At 38.6% G+C, this 12,112-nt stretch overlaps 1 protein-coding gene across 4 annotated transcripts in view; it reads right to left on the bottom strand.

Moving 5' to 3' along the window:
* MID1 (midline 1) overlaps positions 1 to 12,112 on the bottom strand; it is a 247,560-nt gene that overhangs the window by 40,112 nt on the left and 195,336 nt on the right. For all 4 annotated transcript variants that reach the window (XM_065677459.1, XM_065677461.1, XM_065677458.1 and 1 more), the window contains exon 3: positions 7,979 to 8,074. In XM_065677459.1, the coding sequence (XP_065533531.1) occupies positions 7,979 to 8,074 (96 nt within the window). The remainder of the gene's footprint in view (positions 1 to 7,978; positions 8,075 to 12,112) is intronic.

Below are 12,112 nucleotides of genomic sequence, written 5' to 3'. Positions count from 1 at the left end.
TGGTGTCCTCAACATAAAAAGGACATGGAACTGCTGGAACAAGTCCACAGGAGGGCCACGAGGATGATCAGGGGACTGGAGCACCTCCTGTATGAAGACAGGCTAAGAAAGTTGGGGCTGTTCAGCCTGGGGAAGAGAAGGCTGCGTGGAGACCTCATAGCAGCCTTCCAGTACCTGAAGGGGGCCTATGAGGATGATGGATACTGAATCCCTTCATCAGGGATTGTAGTGATGGACAAGGGGGTAATGGGTTTAAACTTAAACAGGGGAAGTTTAGATTGGATATAAGGAAGAAGTTCTTTACTGTGAGGGTGGTGAGGCACTGGAATGGGTTGCCCAAGGAAGCTGTGAATGCTCCATTCCTGGCGGTGTTCCAAGGCCAGGTTAAACAGAGCCTTGGGTGAGACGGTTTAGTGTGAGGTGTCCCTGCCCATGGCAGGGGGTTTGGAATTTGATGATCTTGAGGTCCTTTCCAACCCTAACTATTCTATGATTCTATGAAAGGGAACCAGTTGCCTTAAGAGGCAATCGCTGCTATTAATTTTTATTTCTGAAGTTTCTCTTTTTTTCTAATGCTATATAAAATTAAGACTCTGACTAAAGCTTACTTGAGATTTTCATTGAATGAAATCAAGTTTTATGAGAATAGAATTAAATATAGAGCTAAAATAATTAGAAACCAAAAGTAGATGATGCCATATATTTCATCTAAATAATGTTAATATAGAAAGTGTCTCTTGTACCCTCTCTCATTAGAAACTGTCTTAGGAAAAAAATGCTGTAAACCGCTCCCTCGGGTTTTATGCACATCATGAAGTTTGCTAATTACTCTCTTATTGAGAGCAAGAACTCCCAATTTCCTTTAAGTCATATTTTCCTGTTTCACCAATCTAAAATGTCAGTTACTTCCAGCACTTAAATATAGCAAATAAATTTAACTGCTGAACAAGCATCTCCACAAAAATGGAAGATCCTGGGGCAGACGAAAAAACAACTTTCCGTGGAGCTGCTTTCCAAGTTATCTGTCCCGCATATTTCACAGTGCTGATAAACACTTACTTAACCAATTGCCCCTTTCCTACTATCTAAAAACACTCCAGCACCCCAGCAAAGTAAATTCCTCATTCCAGACTATCAGTGGTCACCTTTGTATGACTATGAAAGCCATTTGCTGCGATTCAGACACCAGGATTTACATACAGATTTTCCTAATGAGGACTTGGATTTTGTCTGAAGTGGGCCTAAGACTCAAGGAGTGAGTACCATGAAACTTAGTGAAAGAAGAGTAGTTGCTGTTTTTTATTGTCACAGACAAAGCCTCTTTATTGTTTGAGTGTCCTCAGGGTATCATGCTGACAGACTAGTTTTGATTTTGCTGTTCCTCAAGTACGAGAAATGCTATATTTATCTTATATAAAAACTGATGAAGACATTTTGTTACAAAATTTTGATAAGCTATCTGGTAGCTCAAGTCTTACCAGAAACTTGAATTTTCATTGTTTATAATTTTCCCATTTGACTTATCTCTTTCTGATGAGCCACACAGACACAAAAGGCAACACCAGGATTTCCCGGGTGCTGCCATCTTCTCTTTATCACTTTTGCACTGCTGTTGTTAGACTGATTTAAACTGTCTGATATGTGTGTGTTCAGTATCTGTGCTAGTGAAATAAAGTCTTCCAATATGCTACTGTTTGGTTTTGAGTTGGGTTTTTTGGGAGGTGATTATACAACATGTCTATAAAAAAAAAAAAACCTTCAACACACACAAAAACAATTTTTGACTAGGAACTGTATGCTGAGATTTAGCCTATAGGAAATCTTTAGAAGTGATCTAGAAACTTTACATTTCCATTACAAACAAAGCAAAAGATGCTGCAGTTTGAGAATTTTACAGTTAGAGGAAATGCTTCATATAACAAAAAATGATTTTGCAGCAGTGTCCAGAATTTGCTTCCTGTGACATTTGGTGAATTGAAAACAAAACAAACAGAAAGACTGAGATACAGATGTTACAAAGCTGTCTACAAGCAAAACCTATTTCCTTTCCCCTCCCCCCTAGATAATTGCTCCAATTTTTCTTCCAGCTGAGTTCAGATTATGTTGCTGGCTAACAGATTAGAGAAGCTTCATGGTATTGACTAAATAACAGACATTTAATCATGTATTTCCTATAACAGATGAGGAAAAATGTCCAGAAACAGAACTCAAATTGCTTAGGAAAAAAAAAAAAAAAGAGTAACTGGCAAAGGAGGATCATGCTCAAATTTGTGCCTTATGCCAATAAATGTAAATGATCTAAAGGATGTTTGCAGAAGCCTCACACATTCATAGAAGCAACGTGTCTTGGGAACTATGACAAAGGAGCAAATTTGCTGTGACATAGCACTTTGTCAGCCAGGAAAACTTGTGACACTAAAACCAATGGGAGAATGTAAGCACTTAACAGCATTAAATCCTTCCCTGATTCATCTGAGAACTGGCTAAGACCGGAGCTGCATACAGATGGAAAATGCACCGGCCATCAGAGCAGGATGCAGTTCCCATTGCTTTGCATGTGGCAGGTATGCAGGCGAAGGTGGCAGTGCTGCAAGGTGCTGATGTCCCTCCGCACATGGTGAGAGGAATGGAGACCTAGCAGTGGCTTGGTATAGCCACAGGGATGCTGTCACCCAGGAACTGACCTATATTGGCATATCCTAGGCCTGACAATCACAATTTAACAACAGCAGTTTTGGAAGATTTGTCCAAGGCTCACTGAAAAATCTTCAGCTATTCCATGAGCAATTTGCATGGCACATTTGTTATGAGTGAATTGCTGCAGCTGTGTTTGACCCAATGAGACTGGATCCAGCAAGACCTTTTTCTCCCTCAGCTGTGGTAGGGGGCTCATACCTAGGCTGTTAATTTATGCCAAAGCATAAATACAGAATCTTAGTATGATTAGGGTTGGAAGGGATCTTAAAATCATCTAATTCCAATCCCCCTGCCATGGGTAGGGACAACTCACTCTAGACCATGTTGCCCAAGGTTCTGTCCAGCCTGGCCTTGAACACCACCAGGGATAGAGCATTTACCTGTTCCAGTGCTCATCACCCTCACAGTAAAGAACTTCTTCCTTATATTCAACCTAAACTTCCCCTGTTTAAGTGCTGGCTCATGTTCATTTTCTCATCGACCAGCACCCCCAAGTCCTTCTCCGCAGGGCTGCTCTGAGTCTCTTCTCTGCCCAACCTGTAGCTGTGCCTGGGATTGCCCCAAGCTAGGTGTAGGACCTTGCACTTTGCTTTGCTCATGAGGTTGGCATCAGCCCACCTCACAAGCGTGCCAAGGTCCCTCTGGATGGCATCCCTTCCCTCCAGCGTATCAACCGAACATAATATTTACATTACTTCCCTTTCCCTCAAACATCTTCCCCTTGTAATAGCTGCTAAGTAGCTGCTTTATTGGCACACGAGCGTTTCTATGGACACACACAGAGCCACACGCTCATTCAGCCACATGCTAAAGGACTCTCTTGATGGGTGAATATCCACAGAATTTAAAGATAAAATTCTCCAAGACAGTACCTAATTCTTTTTATAAAGTTTTGTAAAGATCCTATGAGACACATGAATGCTGTGAACTACAAGTTAATATATTTCAGATTAGTAACCATTTCCATTCCGTTTTCTTAGTTTGTGGAGAGAATAATACTTTATCCTATGAATCAGTTTAGCATTTTATGGAGCCAAGCCTGCTGTCCCTGGGGAGGCAGCCCCAGCCACCTTCCCTAAACACAGCAAGGAGCAGAGCTGACTCACAGGGCCAACCCAGAGAGCTACCCTGTGCAAACAGGTGCTCTGAAGAAAGCAGCCTGGCCAACAGAATGACATTGCAGACCTGCCATTGTCTCCAAGGAAGGAAAACAAAACTTTGCTGCTAAATAACCTCTGGGGTTTCTGCAAAGCCAAGAAATGACAGAATGGATTATCGAGGAAGGGAGCATGGAAAGATGAAAAAATGTGTGTAAAACAAAAATCATGCTAGGGTTGTGTCTGAAGGATGGGTAAAACCAGCATGCCAGGGTGTTCCTAACAAAACAGACGGATTTGAGACAGAAAGGTGTGTTATAGTCTCAAGCATTCACTTTTCAGGTGTGGTTCCCTTTGAGAAGATGGGATTTTTAAAATTAAGTATTACCATAAACTATTAGCTCAGACTATACTTTCGTATTATGCATTAAATCAGACATTCAGATATTAAAATTATTATTATAAAATGCTTAAGAATATCTTTGCTACACTTGAAGCAATAAACAAGTGTAACTTGATTCATTCACAAAAGCTTTTCTGGTGATATGCCCAGATCCACCCACAGGAATGTAAAACTAGAAATGGACTTCTCAAGTTCCTAAGATCAGGTTCCCCATCAGGATAGATTCTGCCATAAATTGATAAACTACATCTAAAAATAGGCAAGATTTATGCCTCTGTTGCTGTGATGAAAGGCAGCCCCAGATTCCCCCTCCCCAGTGGCTGGAAGGCAACCAGCTTCCAGATAACGAATGTCCCCGACCAGTTGTTGCCTGCTTCTGAGAGAAAAGCAAAAAAAAACTCTCTGAAGGGAATAAGCATTAGTTTTAAAACACAGAGAGATTGGGATTTGGCCTTTGTTATCGATGAAGTTACAGTTGCCCGATAGGGAGGATGTATGGGTAGATAATAAATCTTCAGTGAAGCTGGTTGTGGGAAGCCCATTAACAGCTCACTTGGCTGATGAGAAACAGTGGCTCTGTGACAACATTTGAGTTTGGCTAGCGAGAATTCATTTATTTAAAAGACACAGAGCCTGTTTGTTATTTATTTTCAGAAACATCAGCTTCCGCTCCATATGAAGAAGACATTCTTTTTTCATTTTTCATTTAATATTGGAAATTTTGGTTTATGACATGACAAAGGCTTTAGAAATGTGAAGTATTTATTTCTACAAATAAATGATAATAAGCATAAATGGGTTTTTTTTACGTTTATATGCCCCTTAAAATCTTTGTAACTCTAACACAAGGAATAATAATTTATTTTCCTTGTTTTTCAAAGTTCAAATTATGTATGAAACCCAAAGCTTCCTTTATTATTATTTTAACTGGTTTTAAGCCTCCCCAAATATAAATCAACATTAAAATAACATGATTAAAATTATTTAAACTTGTTAACAAAAATTAAATTATGTAACAGCTGTTTTTAAAGTGTACTACCTATGTTTTCACATGTTTAAAAATTCCATACAATCTATTCTACAGCATTATATGTAGCATATTGTATCAAAAAATGAAAAAGAAAACATTTACTATAAAATGAATTACCTGTTTGGTTTCCACTTTTGAGCAAGTTCATATGGCAACACTAATGCATTCATTAGAAATTCAGCTTATTATTTTGTGATTTAAAATTTGTAACATTAATGTTATAACTAATATACTGTTTGCTTCATTTGGGTTCCTGGTTTGGGATGAATTTCTGCTATGAAGAAGCACAGAGAAAGAGAGCATACTGACTTTTAAAAATCTATAGCTTCTCTGACACTGGAAATACTCATATAATATCTGAAATTTTCACAGAGCTCTGAGAAACAGAAATAGCTTTAAAGTTTACCTCCACATCCCCACTTGCCTGATTTCCAGTGTGGCTTATGTCTGGGGTTTTCACTGAAGCTCACTTCTTAATATTTAGCTAATTTAAATGCTAATTAGACTAATTTGATTAATAAAATGTGGTAGGAATCCATTAACAATTTTACTGCTATTGCTTTATGTCTACAGAGAAATTTTCTAAAACAGGACTCCAGGGACAGTAGCGCATCTGTCACCAGTTGATCAAGTTGGATTTTTTGTAATACTAAACCTTAGAGTTGATAATATATTGAAGAATTGCAGAGGAGATGGAGGAGTGATGTTAAATTTTCCTGATCTAGCCCATCTCGGATGTAGGCCACCAGTGAAGAAAAGGCCTTATGCTATCCTGAGCCCATCTACTTCATGGGTTTTGCTTCAAGTTTTATATACAGAGGAAGAAAACATGACTTGTCTCTGTCTCTTATTACCTGCTATAGTTGTTCCAGCTGATTCTACAGTTATTCTGCTTGGTGTTACTGCTGCCTATAGAAATCTCAAAAAATTCACCTCATGTCTGATACTGTGGATAGACTTTCACAGTCTCTTGGGAAGAACAGATGATCTCTCTGGAAGAACAGTCTTAGTTGTTTGTTTTGGGGTTTTTTTGTTTGTTTTGATTTTTGGTTTGGTTTGGGTTTTGGGGGGGGATAGATTTTTTTTGTTGCTGTTTCTGCAGCAATGTGCCATTCCTACAGGCAACAAGCAGAGGTCAAATATTCAAGATGTAACTTCGAATCTATTCACAAGCAGAAGTCGCTCTTGGGCTTAATTAGATCACTGAATTTTAGTCTGAAAAAAGAGAGAAAAGGAGAAACCCTATGGAGAACTCCCATGGGATTTATAAGGAAGAAAAACAAGCTTCTCTAAAAACCAAGTGCCTTTCTGTAGATGTGACATGTGGCTGTTACAGCAGTCTATGTCACAGATAATTTTTTTAAAATCGTATCAGTGTTGAAGGTTAAGGCTACCTTCCTCTCTCAAATTCCCCAGGGCTATACATTAGGCAACACTGGTGAAGAAACTTGGCTTCCTTTCACATGTATAGACAATCATACTCAAAGTGAAATACCTTTTCTGCACAACACTATTGTTATTTAATGCTGCTGGAACACAAAAGTGCACCCTTTTCTTAATAAATAAGGCTGCTGCAAGAATTACAATGCAGTAAGAAGTGAAATGGTCCTAGGCAGAAACCTGTCAATAGACAACATTGTAATGCAAACAAAAAAACAAGTATTTTTCACAGGTAAGATAAGTTTTCCTTACTAATCTGATTAGTGATTTGTAATTAGATGTTCAGATGAAAACAATTTTTCTCTGTGATTGAGGTCTAAAACTTGTTCCACTCTAAATCAGCAATATTTATCTGTGCTAGCTCCTCTGTTTCCTACCCCATTAACTTTCCCATGCCATCTTCAATTGAGTTTAGAACTTAAGAAAACAGACAGCACTGCACATGGTGACTGATGTATACCAATGAATTCAGTATATCTATCAACAAGGACATGCACCTCACAGTGTTGAACCTTTCCTAGTCTTTGTTCGTAGTGGTTTTGGCTTTGTTGACCTGAATATAAGGAACTGAAAAGGTCTAGTAGGGTGGCAAAAAGTAAACAGAAAAGTTTTGCTAAAATAAAAATAAAAATCTATTTTGGACTCTGATCTCTTCTTGTGTCAGCTCCCATGGCTGAATTAGTCATGTAGAGCATGCAGAGCAGCAGCCCCATGGGGCCACCTACAACAATCCACAGCTTTTGGGGAAATATGACTTCTGATCCCTCCCTGCTAAAGATTTTCTGTGATATTCAAAGTGGAATATGCAACCGAACATGCAAAGTGGAATATGTAAATCAAAGGCCTCTAAGCATCTTCTTCTGAAGGTGAATATATTGTATGCATGACTTTTGAGTTTACAAATGTATTTAGATACTTAATTCTGACTAAAAAAATATCAGTGGCCCATAGAAATCTAAATATCATTGTGGTCCTGGGCATTATTATTTATTTGCTTTAGTTTTCTACCTGTAAATATTACTCTACCACACAAAGGACCCCAAAAGATAAACAAGGTGCAGTTAGCGAGTGATGTGCTGAAATATAGTAGTGGTGGGAGCCATACAAATGTATCATAATTAACAGGGAGTAGAAAGGAAAGAAGGTAATCAGTACTGAGAATATCACTTATCAGCAAAAAAAGCTCCGTATCAGTTTACAACTATTTTAATTTAGTTCTATGCTTTTTTTTGTTGTTGTTTAAAATTTTGTTCATGAATGCTGTGATTGTAACTAAATTTTCAAGAATCTCAAATGGAGGTTAGTACTCACTTCTACATGTTGACAGGTCTGAATGAGTTTTGCCAAAAGAGTTTCCAGTTCTGTGTTCCTCTTAATAAGGTTGGTGAGGTTACTTTCCAAATTTTGCTGTCAAAAAGAAAGGAAAAGAGCACGTTAGCATTTTGAAGAATTCAGTGTTTAGCTGAACAGCTGAAAAATGGATATATTTCCAGGATCTGAATTTTGTAATTACACAGGTATGAACATGAGACCTTTGTTTTGATATGCTTCATTAGATGTTTTGTCTATGCATCAAGTAAGGCAAGACAAGAGGGCGGAAAACTTCAAGATAAGAGCCAGTTCTAGAAAACAGATTTTCTAAAGAACTACTGAAAACTAGATTAAGCAATTAGTTTTAGCTGGGGGCAGGGGGGAGAGGAGAGGGAGTAAGAAGAGCAACAAATCTAAAAACATTTCACCAGAAAAAGTGGTTTATTTTGGCTGAGAACACTTTTTGACTCTTTATTTCCTGCTCTCAGTCTAACATATCAATTTAAAAGCTGCTGCTATCTGAGGTCTCTGAGCATGTGCCCTTTGGGAACGTACTTGTAAGGACCCAGTAGACGGGTTAGCACTTTGTTTCTGGGATTCATAGTGCTGAGAAAGATTGATCAAACTGATTTAATTCCCTAGTTCAGTGGAGCTATATTTTTTTAGACAAAAATCTAAAGACAAACATCCTTTCTACGTGTAAGAATGAAATATCCACTCGCAGATTGTGCCTTCACAAACTGTTCTTGTGAGAGAACTTGTGGTTTGTGTCTGTGTTTATCAGCTGATTATGGCTGCAATAAATATCTGCAACTGTGGGAGATCAGAGTGCTTTCCAACTTCCAGATCTGAGGCCACATCCTGACCACTGTGCAATCACATGTGAGATTGAGATCTACCAACAAATGGTTCAGCCTCCCTTCTACCCTCTGTATCCACAGGAAGGAAATCCAAGCACAGGAGGAGGTCTGTGATGGCTGTGACCTGTTCCCTGGTCTGGCTGCCTTGGGACCCAGACCCTGCAGCACATCATGGAACTTGCAGCTATCAGCTCCTTGCTTTTTACTACACATCCCTAGATAGCTGCTGTTTTACAGGAAACTCTTTTGGAAGCATATGGGCATGAAAAGTCCGTAAGTTTTTTTTTGATGTTGTTGCTTTTTTTGTTTCTTTTTCTTCCTTAAAATGCCTTTAAAAAGGGTCCTGACTGCAGACAATTATCTCAGTAACTTCAGAGGCATATATTTAATTTTGAAAAACCTGGGTGTGACAAGCTGTTTCTCATAGTTACTCAGCTATGGAAGTGTGTAAGACTAGTCCCTTGCTTAGTATTCCTGACAGGTTGACAGTCCCTGCCTTTTAATTGTACTTTGTCCTCTGAGCAGTACCCAGCATCTAGGAAGCACTCAACAAGAACACCAGAACTGGGCCCTGTGCTTCTCTCCCCACAAGGGCTGTAGTTTCTCTGCAGAGCTCATTTCATTCCTCCTCATCTTTTATTAATGGGCTTCTTTTTTTCACACTACTACTTTTCCCCCAATGTATCTATTCCATTGCTTAGTCCCTTCAGCTACCATTAACAAACCCGACTTCCCTCATCCTTCCCCCCTGCCCCTTACAACCTCCATGCATGCATTTTATGTGTGTGTGTGTTTTCTGGTGTTGATATTCTCTATTTCATGCTGGTTTAAAGCAGGTAGTTCCTTGCCTTCCCTTTTTTGCATCTGTGCAGTCTCCTTACTACTTCTCGTATATGGCTACAAACAAAAGAAGCTGGCAGTATTTCACTGCTGAACCATATATTTTGACATTTACCAGGGCTGATGCTGTGAACACCAGAGGAGCAGTCAGTCCTGTTCCATTAAAGATAGCACAGGATTTTGATGGCTTTGCATATATAACCCTTCTGAGAAGCGTGATAGGTGTCTGAAGTACATATTTTTGGCATTTTCTTCCCAGCACAACCATGCATATCATGTATCACAACCTTTGGCTGTAAAAATACCTTCTACGCTGCATTTATTTTATAGCCCATTAAAACAAAGAGTAACAAGAACGGGCATTCTTTATGAAACAGTTTGAACTGTATCTTGTATTTCTGTAAGCCGTACTGTGAACGGTCATTTAATTGCAAATGCATGTTTGCTGTGATGCTGTATGTCTCTTTGTAGAGCTGAGACTCACATGCAAAGTCAAAATACCATATATAGTTACAGTATCAGATAACTTTTGCCTTTAAAAACCAGTTTGTTAAGGGGATCCAAATGTGCAAATACTCTCAAAAAGATATATACCTTCTTATTGCTCATATATTAATTTTGTACACGTTTTAGTATTTTATACTAAAAGGTTTTGAATGAAAACATGCATTCTTGATTGAGACTGCCTAATTTAAAGTGTATTATTTGACATAATAAATGCTAACAGACAGGACTTGTACATATTATGAAAAAGAAATATTCTTAGTTTTATGGAATACTGCAGTGATTTTAGATATCATGAAAGTGTCTCAGCAAAGGCCATTACAACATAAAGAGTAAGTACTTTTCTCTGAAACAGGAATTTATTTATCCATAATTATATATAGTTATATCCAGGATATTTTCAAAACCTGGATAAAGAACAAAATTTTAGAATAAGTTTCATATGTAGTCAAGTACCTGAAGGGGGCCTATAGGGATGCTGGGGAGGGACTCTTCGTCAGGGACTGTAGTGACAGGACAAGGGGTAACGGGTTAAAACTTAAACAGGGGAAGTTTAGATTGGATATAAGGAGGAAATTCTTTCCTGTTAGGATGGTGAGGCACTGGAATGGGTTGCCCAGGGGGGTTGTGAGTGCTCCATCCCTGGCAGTGTTCAAGGCCAAGTTGGATGAAACCTTGGGTGGGATGGTTTAGTGTGAGGTGTCCCTGTCCATGGCAGGGGGGTTGGAACTAGATGATCTTGAGGTCCTTTCCAACCCTAACTATTCTATGATTCTATAATATAAACATAAACCCATTTATATTATTATACAGTATTATCACACAGGTCTCTTGATGTCCTCCACATTTCCAAACTGTGAAAACGGAGAATAGCTACTAAACAAGTAAATTGCTTTACAAAAAATTGTTGTTAATGAGTTCTTGTGGTCTAGCTCCTCCAACTGTGTCATTTTCAAACTGGAAAGCTTGAAAGTTTTGTTAAACTTTTGTGTTTTTTTTTTGTTAAATATCAGTTTGCTTGTTAAATATCAGTCCATATTAATGTTTTACAAGACAGTAAGAAGCCAGTGGCTGCTTTCTGAAATTAATGTAAATCTTTCCAGTTTTACTAGGCAAGTACTGAATAGCAGCTCTTTAAACTGTCCTGACTTGAAAGTTTTAAAGGTCATCAAACTCAATCAATTCTTGCAGTATGTTTACTTGGATTTTCTCTTGGCAGTATCTTCTTCTAGTTCTTTACCTTATTCTATTCCTATATGAACATGGTACCCCTCTACCTACCACATGATAGTAGGTACCAGAAGCAGAGTTCAAGCCCTGCCCTCTTTCTTTACGCTGTATAGGGGGAGCCTGAAAAACGTTTACATTTCAGACGCAGGAATTTGCTCGAAGACTTTCCGAAGTGCCACAAATGCCTTTCACATCCACACCTAAAACCTCCCAGGTTGTGTGAAACTTCAATGCCAGCTTTGGAGCTCTGGCCATCTTGAAAAATTGATCCAGTTCTGTAGACTGGAATTCCTGGGACAGTGAATTGCAGACAGGTTTTAAGCCTGGACAAAGTCTGCTTTCATATTATGATGAGTACATGTGAAAATGAGTGGCAGAATAAGCCTATTCAAAGTATCTTCCTCCCTCCCACCTAATCTACTGCTGTTCTCTTAGGTGAACCAAATTACAACTGTTTTTGTTATTTTATTTTTAAATGCACAAGGTATACAATAATTTCTTAAACATTTGCAACTGCTTTCCCTTATCTTTTTTGTCACTTGCCAATTTTCATTGTTATCTGCCTATTAAAGACTGATCTTGGAAATGCAGGAGCTGGTTTTTGAAAGGACAATAGTTGCTGTGCATTTGCTCTGTGAACAGGCTTCAAGCATGTTAATTCAGTGAATGCAAACTGCTCTCAAAAAGGAAAAGCAAGGTT

Source organism: Lathamus discolor, chromosome 4, assembly GCF_037157495.1.
Source record: "Lathamus discolor isolate bLatDis1 chromosome 4, bLatDis1.hap1, whole genome shotgun sequence".
Taxonomy (NCBI): Eukaryota; Metazoa; Chordata; class Aves; order Psittaciformes; family Psittacidae; genus Lathamus; species Lathamus discolor.
Note: the sequence above shows the minus strand (reverse complement) of the source record. Positions and strands in the feature narration are given on the sequence as shown.